The sequence below is a fragment of the Theropithecus gelada genome, chromosome 2 (genome assembly GCF_003255815.1).
Source record: "Theropithecus gelada isolate Dixy chromosome 2, Tgel_1.0, whole genome shotgun sequence".
Taxonomy (NCBI): Eukaryota; Metazoa; Chordata; class Mammalia; order Primates; family Cercopithecidae; genus Theropithecus; species Theropithecus gelada.
In genome coordinates, this window is record NC_037669.1 from 194,093,116 (window position 1) to 194,111,303 (window position 18,188).

Here is an 18,188-nt window from a genome sequence, read left to right on the forward strand (position 1 = left end):
GTTGGGAAACCGGTGTGAGAAGGGGTTGGTTGAGTGAGCATAGGCAGAACCATACTTATTTGAATCACTTCAATGTACACATACTTAAAATAAGGTTCTTTCTATGTTTGAAGGAACTAAAACTGATAAACTACCCAACTCCTCTGCCTAGCTCATTTGATGTGAATATTGACTCTAGAGCTATACTGTCTAATGTGGTACCATTAGCCACATGGGGCTGAACTTATATTTAAGTTAGTTAAAGTTAAATACCATTTAAAATTTAGTTCCTCAGGGCCAGGCACGGTGGCCCATGACTGTAATCCCGGCAGTTTGGGAGGCTGAGGTGGGCAGATCACGAGGTTCAGAGATCGAGACCATCCTGGCTAACATGGTGAAACCCCGTCTCTACTAAAAATACAAAAATTAGCCAGGTGTAATTGTGGTGGCAGCGCCTGTAGTCCCAGCTACTCAGGAGGCTGAGGCAGGAGAATTGCTTGAACCTGGGAGGCGGAGCTTGCAGCGAACCGAGATTGCACCACTGCACTCCAGCCTGGCGACAGAGCAAGACTCCGCCTCAAAAAAAAAGAAAAAAAAAATTAGTTCTTCAGTTAACTAGTCACCTTTCAGGTGACATACATGATCGATGGCGACATCGGACAGCACAGATAGAGACTTTTTCTAGCTCTCTTGACAGTGCTTCTCTGGAATTTGTAAGCCATGAATCTTAGCTCTAACTTTGGAATGTTTAAAATCGCTAACTTTTAACTTCTTTTTTCTTCTTTATTCATTTAGCCAAAACTCATTTTATGTAATTTAAAGTAAATATAATATGCCTTTTGGTTTTAGACAAAAAACAGAAATGACTTTCATGGAATCAAGAAAGTCATTGGTTAAGAACTATTGGAATATGAACTTCCATATTCATTCGAAGCTTTATCATGAGAAGTTAAAATATTGCCTTATATGAAAATTTTATGAAAATGGTATAAACAGCAGAAATTACATTTATTGAGTAGCCTGCGTGTGCCAGGCACTGAGTGCTTTGCGATTGAAGCTCAGGAAAGTTAAGTAATTTCCACAGAAGTGTGGCTGGTGCTGGTGTTTGAACCCAGACCTGTGCGATTACTTCAAAACGTTTGCTTTCCTGTTACACTGTGCTGCTTCCAATTTGCTGAAGACTGTGGTAAGTATTTTGTATGTTTCATCTTAGGAAGCTGTAACTCCCTAAAGATGTATGCTGATACACTGTGTTCATTTAAATAAGACAATTCATCAATTTTCCTTAAAATAAGAAATATTTAATACAGGCTTTTTTTCCTTAAGAAATACGTGGAAGAAGAGAAAAATTGTCAATGATTCTATTACAATTTGGTAGACCAGTATTAATAGGATTTCTATTATTTAGGAATACTGAGATTTTGTTTATAAAATTGCTATTATGATATTAATATAATTTTTATATTGTAAATTGTCAATTTGATGACTGCTAAGAATTACAGGTTTGTTTGAAGGTTGTTTTTGCAAGACAGTGCAACAGATTCTAATATCTTTTAATAATTTACATGCCCTTTTTTCAAATTATATTTTCAAGATTACATTTAATGGAACAGAACAAGTTGGTAACAATTAGGAATATTCACATAATCTCTATTTTGCACAGGAAAATAAGATTGTCTGGTGAAGGTGGTCAATTAAACAAACTGTCAGATTATTGAATAGAGAAAATTTCACTCTTTGTAGCTGCAGGGCAGAGGGGACGTTACCTCCATCTCTTTCCGAGAATCCCATTTGTTAATTATGAAGGTTTGTGTTTTTAGGCCGGGATCTGGATTTCCACTTGTTGGCTGTTTAATGGACTTGCAATATTTTCTTTAAAGTTTGATACTGTGGCACTTCTCTTTGTTTGCAGGAGGCAGACACTGAGCCCTTACTGTGACACGCTCAGAAGTAACCCACTGCAGTTAACTTGCAGACAGGACCAGAGAGCAGTTGCAGTGTGTAATTTGCAGAAGTTCCCTAAACCTTTACCACAGGAATACCAGGTAAAACGGGTCTGGGGCACAGTTGTAGGAATCAGCTTTTCAAAAGTAGTCTCCATTTTAATTAAAAGAGTAAATTCTCGTAAGTTTCTTAATTTATAAGGCCCTGTTTGTTTTCCATAAGTTAGAAAAAAATGGAATAATGCTTCCATTTCTTTATAACTAATGTCCTAATTGATAGCACTTAGTTAAAATCTAGCAGTGTCTTACAATAATGGCAAGAAGAATTTGAATATTTGATCTGTTTTTACCTGTTTATGTTTTCTAATTATTTCCAAAATCTTGCTATTTAAATTCCTCTAATCTACACAGAAAAAAAATCTTTAAAGAAAATAACTTAAGTACTCTAATCCAATTAATTAGAAGACTTGGAAACTCTGCTTTGGAAAAGATTTGATTCATGGGATCCAAAAGATTAAGGAAATGGTCACACATATCTTGTCTGGATCTCTGATTTGACCTTTATGTTTCTTTTTATGTTTTATCTTTTTTTTTTTTTTTTTTTTTGAGACGGAGTCTCACTCTGTCGCCCAGGCTGGAGTGCAGTGGCATGATCGCAGCTCACTGCAGCCTCCCCTTCCCGGGTTCAAGTGATTCTCGTGCCTCAGCCTCCTGAGTAGCTGGGTTTACAGCTGCGAGCCACCATGCCTGGCTAATTTTCATATTTTTTAGTAGAGGTGGAGTTTTGCCATGTTGCCCAGGCTGGTCTCGAACTCCTGGCCTCAAGTGATCCATGTGCCTCGGCCTCCAAAAGCACTGGGATTACAGGTGTGAGCCAACATGTCTGGCTACTTTGTGTATTTCTAATAGAGACGGGGTTTCACCATGTTGGCCAGGCTGGTCTCGAACTCCTGACCTCATGTGATCCACCCACCTCGGCCTCGCAAAGTGTTGAGATTACAGGCGTGAGCCCCCGCGCTTTGCCATGACCTTTACATTTCTTGTTGCCAAAGCTATCTTTAAAAAGCCTCAACTGTACCTGCTATTTACAAAGGAACCTTTTGTCAGAAATGATGTCTCAGAAGCTAATTTAAAATAAAGCTGCTGAATTTTAAGCTTCCTACACATATTTATAAGCTCACTGAATGCTTCAGATACCATAAAATAGCAAATGTATTCATAGGCATAGTAATATAACTCAAAAATGTAACATCTTTAAAAATTTCTCTGGTGCATCCAGGGGTGAAAAAACACATAAAATTATTTTATTTTCATTTATTTATTTATTTTTGGAGATGGAGTCTTGCTGTCACCCAGGCTGGAGTGCAGTGGTATGATCTTGGCTCACTGCAACTTCTGCCTCCCAGGTTCAAGCAATTCTCCTGCCTCAGCTTCTCAAGTAGCTGGGACTACAGCTGTGCACCACCATGCCCAGCTAATTTTTGTATTATTATTATTTTTTTTTAGTAGAGATGGGGTTTCACTATATGTTGGCCAGGCTGGTCTTGAACTCCTGACCTCAGGTGATCCGCCCACCTTGGCCTCCCACAGTGCTGGGATTATAGGCGTGAGCCACCATGTCCGGCCATAAAATTACTATAAAAAAGAAAGGAACGGCCGGGCGCGGTGGCTCAAGCCTGTAATCCCAGCACTTTGGGAGGCCGAGACGGGCGGATCACGAGGTCAGGAGATCGAGACCATCCTGGCTGACACGGTGAAACCCTGTCTCTACTAAAAAAATACAAAAAACTAGCCGGGCGAGGTGGCGGGCGCCTGTAGTCCCAGCTACTCGGGAGGCTGAGGCAGGAGAATGGCGTGAACCCGGGAGGCGGAGCTTGCAGTGAGCTGAGATCCGGCCACTGCACTCCAGCCTGGGCGGCAGAGCGAGACTCTGTCTCAAAAAAAAAAAAAAAAAAAAGAAAGGAACAATAAATGTATCTGGTGCCTTGTACCTTTGGCATTCAAAGTATTTTTTATATATGATCTCATTTATTTTCTCAGATTTTAATTTTTTCAAGTTTGTCAAAACAACGTGTAAACTGCCTCCTAAAAACTCTTGAAAAATATATTTAAAATGTAACTTTATGCATTAGTTTTATATTTTGTCAACTCTTAAAACTTCTTTGTACTCAGTGTAATTAAAACTATTTCATTCGTTTAAAACATTAGTCTAATTGAACATTGTAATACATAACGTAAGACTCATTTACTTACCTTGTTTATTTGTAGAACTATAGCAACCTTAAATTACTCCTCTGGTGGTTTACTACTGTCTTCTTTATTTGGTGCAGTGGATGAAGAAAAGTACTTTAGTATCTTGTGTTATATGGCATTAGAGGGTTGCAAAATATTACCTGTGCACTTCCTCTTGTTTATACAGAATGTTTCTTTCTTGTCTTCCCAATATTTGTTTTGCAGTACTTTGATGAACTCAGTGGGATACCTGCAGAAGATTTGCCTTATTATGGTGGCTCCGTGGAAATTGCTGACTATTGCCCTTTCAGTCAGGAATTCAGTTGGCATTTAAGTGGTGAATATCAGCGCAGCTCAGATTGTAGAATATTGGAAAATCAACCAGGTTAGTCGGCTAGTGAAATGAAGTTTAATATACATATTAAAATTATATATCAGCAATATAGAATAGTGGTTAAGGGCACAGACCCTAGAGCAGAACGGTCTGAATTTGCTTTATAGTTCAGCTGCTATCCATATTTAAGAAGTGACTTAGCTTTTCTCTGCCTGTTTCTTCATCTGTACAATGGAGACAATACTTATAGAGTTGTGAGAATTAAATGAATTAATGTAGTAAGTGCTTGCAACTGTGCCTGACCTATCGAAGGGATTATTAGCGTATGCGTGCACACACTATATTTTAGTCATACCTTCTAGCTGCATGGCACTTTCCATTTGCAAACCACTTTCATTCTTACCATTTTATTCTTCTGAAAACATTATGAGAAACATAAGGAAGACATTACTGTATTTCCCAGATAAGCGGATAGATACTAAGTAATATAGTTAATTTGTGTCAGTGCAAGATCCTCCAATGCCAACCTCTTTTTATTAAAATACCTTAGATAAGCTGCGTTTATGTAAGTTAGAAGCAACATGTCACTCTTCAGATGTCAAAACAATGTTCTTGTCTCATGGCGAGTAAGATATGTTACCGTATTATTTGTTTCCTCTTAACACATATAAATGAACAAGCTATCAAAGGAATAAAGAATTGGATATTCTGCAATAAGTTACTGCTCATACTAATTACCTTTGTAAACAGAAATGTTCTCACATCTGATGTAAGAAAGGGCAGTAAGTAGTTTTTCTCTCTGTGTTCATCAGAAGTTTTAACCTAGTCTCCAAACCCCCACCCCCATTCCATACTTTATTACAGACTAAGGCATTTAAATTCTAAATTTTTGTATTCTTACCTTTTACTCTTAAACTTGGCAGATGTAACTGGATTCCTGCAGCGTTTTTCCCCATCACTCATCTATTTAATAAATGTCCTGCCCAGGCACAGTGGCTCATGCCTGTAATCGCAGCACTTTGGGAGGCCAAGGCAGGTGCATTGCTTGAGCTCAGGAGTTTGAGGCCAGCTGAGCAACATAGTGAAACCCTGTCTGTATCAAAAAATACAAAAAATTAGCCAGGTGTGATGGTGCACACCTGTGGTCCCAGCTATGCAGGAGGACAAGGCTGGAGGATTGCTTGAGTAGCCCAGGAGGTGGAGGTTGCAGTGAGCCGAGATCATGCCACTGCACTCCAGCCTGGGCAACACAGTGAGACCCCATCTCACATAAAAATACAGAATGAATAAATAAATAAATAAATAAATAAATAAATAAATAAATATCCTAACAACTTGTAACTACTCAGCAGTTCCGTATTAAAGCAAAAGAAATGCACAGATCTGTCGGCTATGGATTTGCCAGAGATGTACTATCACATGTTATTGTTTTAGAGGTGGAGTTGGCAAACTTTTTTTGTAACGGACAAAATTATAAATATTTGAGGCTTTGTGGGTCGTCAAGTCTCTGGCTTCCTGATTCAGCTCTTCACCTCTGCTGTTACAGTCTGAAAGCAGTGACAGACCATATGTAAATGAATGAATGTGTTAGGATTTGGCCTGAGGGTTATAGTTTGCTGAATTCTGTTTTTTTATTATTATTATTTTTTAGAGATGAAGTCTCACTCTGTCACCCAAGTTGGAGTGCAGTGGCACCATCATAGCTCACTGTAACCTGTAACTCCTGGGCTCAAGTGATTCTCCTGCCTCAGACTCCCCAGAGCCAGGACTACAGGTGTGCACGAGGCTTGCTGTGTTACCCAGACTGGCCTCAAACTCCTGGCCTCAGGCAGTCCTCCCTCCTTAGCCTCCCAAAGTGTTGAAATTATAGACTTGAGCCACCACGTCCAGCCCGGAACCCCATTTTAGACACTGATCACTATACTTTTCAAAGACTCTGATACTCAAAAGAAGTAAAGAATTCTGTTTTATTCTAATTTGCATTTTTTCTTAGCTTATATGTTAAGATTTATCAAAACTGACGTAAAACACTTATCTTTATAATATTTCAAAATGGGCTAATTGAACTTTCTACTTCCCAAAATAAAACTTATTGTGAAGAGTCTAAAGAGAGGAAATTATTGCTTGGGTTTAAGAGCTTTGTCCCTTTGTCCATTAGGTATTTAGAGGCCTTTCATTCCACCCTGTCCTCTCCAGGTTTGTGCTTAATGTGAGATTAGATCAGCATCTTACTAGGTTGGTGCAGGAGTAATTGTGGTTTTGCCATTAAAGTAATGCAAAAACCGCAGTTACTTCTGCACCAACCTAATATTTATGGACTTCCAGGAGGTGACACAAGTTGAAGATATAAAAAAGTTTTCAGAAGTTGCAACACCCCCCAAAAGTCTGCATTATAGAAATCACTTGGCCTCATCCTATCATGGGTCATTTGGAGGTGCCTCCTATTTAGACCACCAGTGAAGATGATTCTTATATTGGTGTCTCGTGATCTAGTGATTCTTAGTGCTAGTTCTTCTGTATATTTAACCTAGAAAACTTTGGGCCCAGTTTTATTCCCTTGTGTCTGATACAGTAGTTTTCTCCTGTTAATCATTAAGAACCTAGTGTGAGTTTGGAATCTTGTCTATCCTAATTTTTTAAATTTAAAATTTCCATGAAACATGTTTGATTTTTAAAGCAATTTTTAATCATAAAAATGGAATGCTTCAGTTTCTTGTTCTTTGAGCCAGAAGTCAATTTTTAAGGAGACTTTTCTTCTTTGCCTCAGAAATTTTTAAGAACTATGGCGCTGAAAAGTATGGACCTCATTCAGTTTGTCTAATTCAGAAATCAGCATTTGTTATGGAAAAGTGTGAGAGGAAGCTGAGTTACCCAGACTGGGGGAGCGGATGCTATCAGGTAAGCTTATGTTTGTTTTTAGTTATGCCAAATATTGTGTGATTTTATCTCTTTTATGGTTGTGTATTTTAAATTATACTTTCATATTTTTATGTAATTTACTGATCAATACTTTATCTTGTTTATGTAAATATTAGTTTAGATGCTTATGTTTTATGAAAATATTGTCATTTCTTTAGAAAAACTGCCTCTTAAAAATATGTATATAATTGCTGTAATGTTACTTCTGGGCATGTATTCTGAGGAAGTAATGGCAAATATGTACTTTTGTTCTTGAGCAAATATTACTTTGTAATGGAAAAAATGTACAATTTTATTTCAAAAGGTCTGAGGACTGCATGGGTTATAAGAATTAGTAAATCAGGCTGGACATGGTGGCTCACGCCTGTAATCCCAGCACTTTGGGAGGCTGAGCCAGGAGGATCGCTTGAGCCCAGAATTCGAGACCATCCTAGGCAACAAAGTGAGACCCTTTCTCTAAAAAAATAAAGAAAAAAGAATTAATATATCAGTTGCTGATTAATAATAGGGTCTTTTTTCCTTTGTAATTAGAAATCCAAAAAGGACAAACTACAATTTTTTTTTTCTTTTTCTCTTTTTTGAGACAGGGTCTTGCTGTCAGCTAGGCTGGAGTGCTGGTGCAGTCATGGCTCACTGTATCCTCCACCTCCTGTGCTCAAGCGACCTCCCCACCTCAGCCTCCTGAGCAGCTGGGACTACAGGTGTGCACCACACACCGGACTACGTTTTTGATTTTTTGTAGAGAAGAGGTCTCACTATGTTGCTGGGGCTAGATTAGAACTTCAGGGCCCAAGCAATCCTCTTTTTTTTTTTTTTTTTTTGAGACGGAGTCTCACTCTGTCACCCAGGCTGGAGTGCAGTGGTGCGATCTCGGCTCACTGCAAGCTCCGCCTCCCGGGTTCCAGAGGTTCTTGTGTCTCAGCCTCCTGCACAGCTGGAATCACAGGCATGCACCGCCACACCCAGCTAAGTTTTGTATTTTTAGTACAAAAATTGGCCAGGCTGGTCTCAAACTTCTGGCCTAAACTGATCCTCCCGCCTTGGTCTCCCAAAGTGCTGGGATTACAATAAGCATGAGCCACCATGCTTGGCTGAATATTTCTTTTTTTTCTGTCACAAGATATTCTAAGCTCACTTTGTTCTTTGTCTGCCCCTGACATGTAATTAACCATTTCTCTAAAGACCTCCAGTTACTTTCAGTGAAGTGTGGTGTTTAGAGATTAAGATCTGAGTGCTGATTACACTGTTCATTGCCATTGATAATCGCAGTTGGGAACTGGGAATACCAGTTCATCAGGCCCTCTTAGTAAGGCAGGAAATGTATGTATATGTATCAGTACACTCTCCTGTGACTGTGTGTGTGTAACCATGAGTTCGCATCAGTAAGGCTGGTTTGATTCCATTGGTGTGAGAACTTGTCTGACACCAAAGGATTTATTTTAGTTTTCCACCTTTTCATATTTGTACTTCCTTCACCAACAGTGAGAAATCCAGCTCCTGTCATCTCAGTATGTTTACTCATTTGATCTATCCACATCCTGTCCACTTTCTCTCACTCCCATCACCCTCCTCACCCTGCCAACTCTGCGTGACCTCCCAGTCACAGGCCTCCCTCTGCCCCTCCATACAGATCACCTACCTTTCCTCACTTAACGGCTTTAGACGTAATTACTTTTGAGGAAGGGGAAAGGAGAAAGGGAGGGATCGCTGAGCTTTGTTTTCTTAAAATTGTGGCAAAATAGATATAACACAAACATTTCCACTGTAACTGTTTTTACTTGTACAGTTAAGTGGCACTAAATGCATTCACGTTGTCGTGCATATCACCACTCTGCGTCTCACAGGTTTTCATGATCCCAAAAACTGAAACTCTGTACTCACTCAACAATCCCTCCCTGTTCCTCCTCCCCCAGCCCTGACAGCCTCTATTCTCTATTCTCTGTTCTCTGTCTGTAGATTTGCCTAATCTAGGTAGTCCTTATAAGTAGAATCATACAATATTTGTCCTCTTGCACCTGACTTCTTTTACTTAGCATGGCGTTGTCAGGACACATCCACACTGTGGCATGTATCAGAACAGTTTTCCTTTATATGTCTGAATAACACTCCATTGTATGGATCTGTCACGTTTTGAATCAGTTGACGGACACTTAGGTTGTTTGCATCCACCTCTTGGCTGTTGGGATCTTGCTGCAGTGAACACTGGCTTCTGTGTATCTGTCTGACTCCCTGTTTTCAGTCTTCTCGGGAGTAGAATTGCTGTATCATATGGCAATTCTATGTTCAGCTTTTCTAGGAACTACCAGACTAGGTTTTTTGTTGTTGTTGAGGGGTTTTTGGTGTTATTTTGAGGTTTATTTTTTATTATTATTAATAGACTTTATTTTTTAGAACAATTTTAGGTTCACAGCAAATTTGAGCAGAAGGTACAGAGAGTTCCCATATTCCCCTGCTCCACACACACGTGGCCTCCCACACCGTCAGCATCCTGTACCACAGAGGTATTTTTGGTGCAATCGATGAACCCAGATCATCGTCCGAAGTCCATGTTCACATTAGGTTCTCTCCAGGTGTTTTATGTTCTGTGGGCTTTGACACCTGTAGGATATGCGCCCATAAGATAATGAGTTGTTGAAATGGGCTTTGTTATAAGTTACAGATTGGCTATCTGTGGCTAAATAATTGCTGTGATGAACATAAATAAGAATAAGTGAAAGAAAAAGTGGGATGAAATGCTTCAGGTGCAAGTTCAAAGGGGACTGTATTTTCTCTGTACAAAAGACACCTTGAGGCGCGTGTTTTCATGTCAACCCTTTGTGTTCTTAGCATGTTTTTCCTGATGAAACTGAGGTCCTGGGCCTTAACACATCACCGTTTGTGCTGATGGCACCTTTTAATATAAATTTTTAAGTAATTTATATATTTATTAAATAAGTCAGCAATTCACATGGTGAAAAATTCAAAAGATGCAAAAGAATGTACAGGAAAAGCCTTTTTCCCAGCCCTGTCTTTCAGTCACTCATTTCTCCCTTCAGAGGGAGTTAACATTACCAGTTTCTTGTATCCTTCTAAAGATAAACTCTGTGCAGGCACAAATTTATATTTTTGTTTCATTTTTTACACCAATAGTATCAAGTTACACATACTGTTCTGTGGTGTGTATTAAAGAGCCATTCTTAGTATCATCTTATATCATTCTAGCCCCGTGTCTGAACTGACTGTGGATGTCACAAGTACATTCGGTTGCAGTTTGATCACTCTGAATTCCGTTCGTCCAGAATCCAGTTTATGAGCCCTCTCTCAACAACTCTGCATTTCAGCTGTGTTGCTTCCAGCACTGGTCCCAGTCTCTCTAATTAGAAACCAGAATGATTGTTTTCTATTCTCTGTTCTGTAAAGACAGATCAATACAGACTAAGTCTTTAGATTACTCTCCTATTGAAATCTCTTATATCTATTTTATTTTAGATTTACCTTCATAGTTCAAGCCATTATCACTTCACAGTTTCCTAACTAATTTCCCTCCTCTCATCTTCCTTCCATGACTACATTGATCCTTTTTAAATTTTAGTTTTGATCAAACTTATACATGCAAATAGTTTGAAACTAATTTGTTGTCTGCTTCCAAAAAACTACGGCCTCAGGCCAGGCACTGTGACTCATGCCTGTAATCCCAGCCCTTTGGGTAGCTGAGGCTAACACTTGAGGTCAGGAGTTCTAGACCAGCCTGGGCAACATGATGAAACCCTGTCTCTACTAAAAATACAAAAATTAGCCAGGCATGGTGGCCGCTTGCCTATAATCCCAGCTATTCAGGCGGCCGAGGCATGAGAATCTCTTGAACCTGGGAGACGGAGGTTGCAGTGAGCTGAGATTGCACCACTGCACTCCAGCCTGGGCAATGGAGTGAGACTCCATCTCAAAAACAAACAAACAAACAAAACAACAAAAAACTAGAGCCTCTGTTATTACTTCCTTAACGTTTATTACTTCTTCCCAGAGTCTTCACTTTCAGTTCTTAATTGTTGTTTTGTTGGGGTGGAGGAGTCAGGGGAGACTTACTATTTGCTTTCTTATTTTTTTTATTATTATTACTTTTTTTGAGATGGAGTCTTGCTCTGTTGCCCAGGCTGGAATGCAGGTGGCATAATCCCTCGGCTCACTGCAGCCTCCGCTTCCCAGGTTCAAGTGATTCTCCTGCCTCAGCCTCCCAAGTAGCTGGGATTATAGGCACCTGCCACCATGCCTAGCTAGTTTTTTTTTTTTTTTTTTTTTTTAGTAGAGACAGAGTTTCACCATGTTGGCCAGGCTGGTCTCAAAATCCTGACCTCAAGTGATCCACTTGCCCCAGCCTCCCAAAGTGCTGGGATTACAGGCACGAGCCACTGCACCCGGCCTGCTTTTTTATTTTTAAAAAGCTTATATTATTCTTTCATAAGGTTTGAATTTCAGGTGTTAGCTGTTGACTTTAGAAAATAAGAATTTAGTTGGTTCACCTCCTCCTCTTGCTGTGTTCGCTTCCTATTTCCCCATCATAGACTTCTTGTTTCCCCTTCCCCCGTTGGTGATTATGGATCAACATGTGTTCACTGTTTACGTTACCATGACTATGCAAACGTGGCACCTGGTAGCACGCAATGATTACTTCCCTATTCTCCCCAGTATTTCATTTTCTCTAGATTTAATATCTTGTTTTTTCATGAAATTAGTTTTCTTTGTATTTAGCACTAATTTAATTCTAAGCTGTTCTCCCAGTTGTGCTCATCTCCTTTCAGTACAACCAGATACCTGAGGTGTTCTATCCATTTCGTCTTGGGGAAATCTCTTCTGAACATTTCTGGCCTGTGCTCATCTCGGCTGTGTAATCCTATGTTGACAGCACAGCTGGCATCTTGGGATCTCGAGTCAGGATCATCCTGGAGGTCCCGCTGGGATCTCAAGTTAGGGTCATCCTGGAGGTTCTCTGGTCCCTCTGTCTCTCTCATATTGGATCCCCTACTTTGTGGATTTTGTGTCGTATTCTTTTTTGGATTTCTTTTTAATTTTAATGGAACATATCTTCTAGTGGAGATTTGAGGAGTATGTGACGGAGAACGGCGTTGAGACTTGCATGTCTGAAAGCATCACTGTTCTACTGTGACGCCTGCTGATAGCGTGGGAAGGTGGGACTTCACCTGCTTCACCTCTGCCCTCAGGGTCTTCAGCTAGGCCTGAGAATGCAGTAGACATAAGCCCGATGAGCAGGAGGAAAACACACATTTATTTAATCTAAGTTTTACATGACACAGGAGCCCTCATGAGTAAATGAAAACTCAAAGAAGTGGTAAAACCTATATACTTTTATACTACGTTGAACAAAGGGAGACAGTTATGGAAAAGTCAAATGTATGGGGAGGCTAAAGGAAGCTAAGAATTATTTTAAGAAGGTCTGTTTGTACCAAATTCTTTGGCTTTGACTCCCTATATTGGTGATAAGAAGGTTTCTTTTCTCCTGGAAAAGGAAGGACATTATTCATGTGGGAGTTTTATCTCCTGCTTTCAGGAGGAAAGGGGGAGGTCAGAACAGTGTTGTTGGGTCTGCTGTGTTTAAGTCCCTTTAGCTGGAAACCTTTGTGCCAAAATAGCATATTTTGGAGTGGTGTGTTCTGCCATCCTTCAATAGCTTGAGTGGGTGTAGCTTTCTTTTTGAAAATTATTTTCCTAATGAATGATTGGATGCAGGAAAAAAAAAGAAAATTATTTTCCATCAGAATTGTGAGAGGATTTTTCCTTTGTATCCTAAGTCTCAATGTCATTCTGAGTTTCGATTGCCAGAATCTTTCTTCTTTCTTCTCTGGAAGCTGGTAAATTCTTAATTTTAGCTTTGCATACCACATCCCCACCTGCCACAAGCCCCAGTATTCCAAAATTTAATGGGTTGATTCTATTTTTGGTGATCATTAACAGCCTGTTCATATTCAAGAAGTGACTGGGGCCTGGCACAGTGGCTCACGCCTATAATCCCAGCACTTTGGGAGGCCGAGACGGGCGGATCACTTGAGGTCAAGAGTTTGAGAGCAGCCTGGCCAACATGATGAAACCCCTCATCTACAAAAATACAAAAATTAGCCCGGTGTGGTGGTGGGCACCTGTAATCCCAGCTACACAGGAAAAAAAAAAAGAAAAAAGAAGTGGCTGGCAGGCAGTTCGGAAGCTCTGAGCACACACAGGGCTTGCTGACTGTGGTCTTCACTATAGGGCTCCTTCCTTACAAAACCTTTGATATCTGTGTCTTGAGGGGTTTCCCTTTTGACTGGTCAGATGTGTCAGAAACTACCAGTCTCCTGCCTGAAGTTTATATGCTGTGAGAGTTCTAGGAAGTAAGTCAATTTCAAATGCTAAGTAGTCTCAATATTTAACCTGTAAACTTAAGAGTCCTTATTTTCATGATGGCAGCCCAGCTCTCACCTGTACTTAGTTTCCCCCAGAACAGAAAAACTCTGTTTTACCCTTTCCAAAAAATAAATCTCTATGATTCTGCAGAATACGAGAAGCCTAGTGCTGGCATGGGCTTCTGGTGATGTTTCAGGAAGCCTACAATCATGGCAGAATGCAAAATGGGAGCAGACATACCACATAGAGAGGGAACGAGAGAGGAGGGAGGTCCCGATCTCTTGAACAAGCAGATCTCTGAGGAATTTATTCCCGTGGGGAGGGCACCAAGCTTTCATGAGGGATCCATCCCCGTGACGCAAACACCTCCCACTAGGCCCCACCTCCAGCACTGGGAATCACATCTCAGCAGAAGATTGGAGTGGACAAATACCCAACTAGATCAGCTGGGTTCAGAGCAAACAGTGGTCCAGGTGAGGAAGAGGAATGCTGGGCTGTGTTTCTGAAATGGACTTTTATCTGATCCTTTTAACTGTAGCCCTTACTTCTTGGCACCGGGTGCGGGTGTGGCGGTCCTGAGCCTTCTTTGTGTTCTGCAAATCAGTTTCTTCCTGGTTCTTCCTGCTGCTGGATTTTGACTCAGCTTTCCTGAGTCTGTTATGTCTGCTGCTACTTGTACATCTACCCTCCTGCCCACGCTTAATTCCCAGAATTCCACAATGAGAATACTTCAGCTTCAGCAAGGGAGTTTTCCTCTTGTCCTATCAACACTCTCATATAATTCTCATCTCTAAGCCATGTGCATTCTGCTTCCCAGCCTATAATATCTGCCCTACGGTGATCCATGATCCAAATCCTGGGTACATCCTTAGGATACAAATGCTTTCTTCCATGAAACTTTCTAATATTTGTTCTTGTTTCTACCATTTATTGACGCTTAATCATAAAATAGTCTGGTACTATTCAGTGTTTGCTTTTTCTTCTAATTTCAAAATACTGTTAGTATTTTATTTAAAAAGTATTATTATTTTTATTGTCCTTTTTTTTTTTTTTTTTTTTTGGAGATGGAGTCTCACTGTGTCACCCAGGCTGGAGTGCAGTGATGGGATCTCAGCTCACTACAACCTTTGCCTCCTGTGTTCAAGTGATTTTATGCCTCAGCCACTTGAGTAGCTGGGACTACAGGCACCCACCATTTTTAGCGCCAAATTAGCGCCTGGCTCATTTTTGTGTTTTTAGTAGAGATGGGGTTTCGCTAGGTTGGCCAGGCTGGTCTCGCACTCCTGACCTCAGGTGATCCACCTGCCTTGGTGTCCCACAGTGCTGGGATTAATAATCAGGCATGAACCACGGTGCCCAGCTGAAAAAAAAAAAAATTTGTATCCTACTCATCTTTCCTCAATGGAAACTGCTAGAGGGCAGGCACTGTATCATGTACTTTTTTAGTATCCTTTTCAGCACCAAGCACAGTGCTCGACCAAGTCTCACTTTAAAGAATAATGACGTTGCACTGTAGCTGTGTTGATGTTTACTTGATGTGGATCACTGAAAGACAGACTTATAGAAGAGGTCACACTTCATTGTTTGTTTTTGTGAAAAACAAATTTTCAAAAGAGTGATATATTTCAACTTAACTGATGATAGAGTTATTTCAAAATGACTTCAAATATACTTTTGAACTCTTCTTTTGAAATTATATTTAGAAGTAGTTTGTCACCTAAGGAAATCAATCTTAGTAATTTTGTGTCACATCTTATATTTACCAGTTTAGTCAACTACCTTTACTGGACTTGGTTCTGGGCAACTTTGGGCTATTTCCAAAAATTATATCTACTTGTCACGTAAAAATTTGCTACCATCAGACAGGTTCAGAAGTGTGCACTGACTTTGAAGATAGTTCCAAGAGAGAAGTTTCAGAAGTATTTAAAGGGAAGTAGCATAATTGAGTGTGAAGTCTTTGTAGAAAACAACTTTGAGGGTTTTTTAAAAATAGTTAAATTTTTGACTGGGTGCAGTGGCTCATGCCTGAAATCTCAGCACTTTGGGAGGCCAGGGTGGATGGATAACTTGAGTCTAGAAGTTCGAGACCAGCCTGGGCAACATGACAAAACCCAAACCCCATTTCTACAAGAAAATACAAAAATCAGCCCGGCATAGTGGCACATGCCTGTGGTCCCAGCTACTCAGGAGGCTGAGGTGGGGGATCACCTGAGCCCGAGGTAGTCAAAGCTGCAGTGAGCCAAAATCACCACCGTATTCCAGCCTGGGCAACAGAGTGAGACCCGTCTCAAAAAAAAAAAGAAAAAAACTCTGTGTGTGTAAAAGCTCTGTGTGTGTGCCCCCTTGTAATTTTTGGGAAAAGTGTCCATAGCTTGCATCAGATTCTTTAAAAGGTGCTAGATTCAAAGTGTAAGAACTCCTGCCACACAGAGTGTAATTCTTTTAGGACCTAAATAACTTAACCCTCTTTTTTTTTGGAGACGGAGTCTTACTCTGTTGCCAGGCTGGAGTGCAGTGGCGCGATCTCGGCTCACTGTAGTATCTGCCTCCCAGGATCAAGTGATTCTCCTGCCTAAGCCTCCTGAGTAGCTGGGACTACAGGTGCCTGCCACCACACCCAGCTAATTTTTGTATTTTTAGTAGAGACAGGGTTTCACCATGTTGGCCAGGATGGTCTCGATCTCTTGACCTCATGATCTGCCTGCATCAGCCTCCCGAAGTGTGGGATTACAGGTGTGAGCCACCGCGGCTGGCCAACTTAACTCTTTATATGAGGTTAAAGATATGCCCACACTGCAAATTGTGCTTTATTGCCAACGTTTTTGGTAAATTTTAATGTATTTTCCTGTAGTTGAAGGAGAAATCTCTTAGACTCTTACTGACCTGATATTTATTATTTTTATATATTTTTTCCTGTTTGAAGGTTTCTTGTTCTCCTCAAGGTCTGAAAGTTTGGGTCCAAGATACTTCATATTTGTGTAGTCGGGCTGGGCAGGTCCTCCCCATCAGTATCCAGATGAATGGCTGGATTCATGATGGAAACCTACTCTGCCCATCGTGTTGGGACTTCTGTGAGCTCTGTCCTCCAGAAACAGATCCTCCAGCTACTAACTTGACCCGAGCTCTGCCACTGGGTGAGTGCTCTCTATGGTTGGAATAAAGAGGGAAAAGTAAAGGGGCAAACTTCTCTTATAAAATGTTGGCATCCCTTCAAGGAAGCTCTAAAACAAGTTGAGTTTCTTCCCTTCTGATTGCATTTTTATGGGAAAATCCTCCTTCCCACCATTATTAGAAATCTAAGATAGGTCAACTTGACACTTGTGAGTAAGAGCAAGGCTTTCTGGTGAAGAACCTCTGAGTTGCACAAAATTATTCATCAAAGACCACAAAAAGTGAACGTTGTATCCATTCATTTGGAAATTAAGGGTAAACAAAATGCTGCTCATTAAATACAAAAAGTGATTAAATATGTTTTAGTCATATCATAATCAGCTGAAGTGAAAGTGAGGGAAAGATCTGGAAAAGATACTCAAAAAAGGAATTGGCATACCCACAAAGAGGAGAAAAATGCAAGGAGGCACAAATAACCCACATGCAAAATGAGACAAAAAGACATGGGCTGGCAAAGACCGGGGGTTCACTGAGGAATAGGACCGTGTGCTCATTCTGAGACTCCAGAGAATGGAACTGGCACCAAGAGATTGAAGCTGTGAGGAGACAGATGCCAATTAAACCCTTTAGAAGCAGGAGGGGATGCAGAAGACACCCTTGAGAAGAATGCGTTCCCCTTGAAATTGACGGTGTTCCAACGGAGGCTGATAACGCATTGCTGAGAGTGTAAAAGCAGAATTCATGAATTCACAAAGTTTTGATTTAAATGACCTATGAGATTTTTATGGCAGTTTGACATTTCAGATTATGAACAATAAAAATCTTATGCAGTGTTGGCTGGGCGCGGTGGCTCACGCCTGTAATCCCAGCACTTTGGGAGGCTGAGGCAGGCGGATCACGAGATTGACACCATCCTAGCTAACATGGTGAAACCCCGTCTCTACTAAAAAAATACAAAAAATTAGCCAGGCATGGTGGTGGGCGCCTGTAGTCCCAGCTACTCGGGAGGCTGAGGCAGGAGAATCACTTGAACCCAGGAGGCGGAGCCAAGATCACACCACTGCACTCCAGCCTGGGCAATAGAATGAGACTCTGTCTCAAAATGAATAAATAAATAAAAGCTCATGTTTATTGTTTAAAATATTTAAAAGGACAACTCATCCTAAAATAAGGTCAGGTTGGCCTCATCTCCCTAGTGCTATAAAAATGTTTCCATTATGAGAACTGTTTTTACCTATGAGGACATATCATGGCTGAATTAAAATATACCTCTAGTGCCCCAAATCTGTAGAATCTTC

The 18,188-nt window shown here is 40.5% G+C and overlaps 1 protein-coding gene and 1 pseudogene across 3 annotated transcripts in view; both read left to right on the plus strand.

The window, feature by feature from the left end:
* LOC112619643 overlaps positions 1-18,188 on the plus strand; it is a 107,692-nt pseudogene that overhangs the window by 59,783 nt on the left and 29,721 nt on the right. The gene's annotated exons all lie outside the window — the stretch shown is intronic.
* The window catches only part of LMLN (leishmanolysin like peptidase), a 71,142-nt gene that overhangs the window by 50,226 nt on the left and 2,728 nt on the right, over positions 1-18,188 (plus strand). For both annotated transcript variants that reach the window (XM_025377729.1, XM_025377728.1), the window contains 4 exons: positions 1,892-2,024; positions 4,380-4,539; positions 7,256-7,386; positions 16,703-16,913. In XM_025377729.1, coding sequence (XP_025233514.1) covers positions 1,892-2,024; positions 4,380-4,539; positions 7,256-7,386; positions 16,703-16,913 — 635 coding nt within the window. The remainder of the gene's footprint in view (positions 1-1,891; positions 2,025-4,379; positions 4,540-7,255; positions 7,387-16,702; positions 16,914-18,188) is intronic.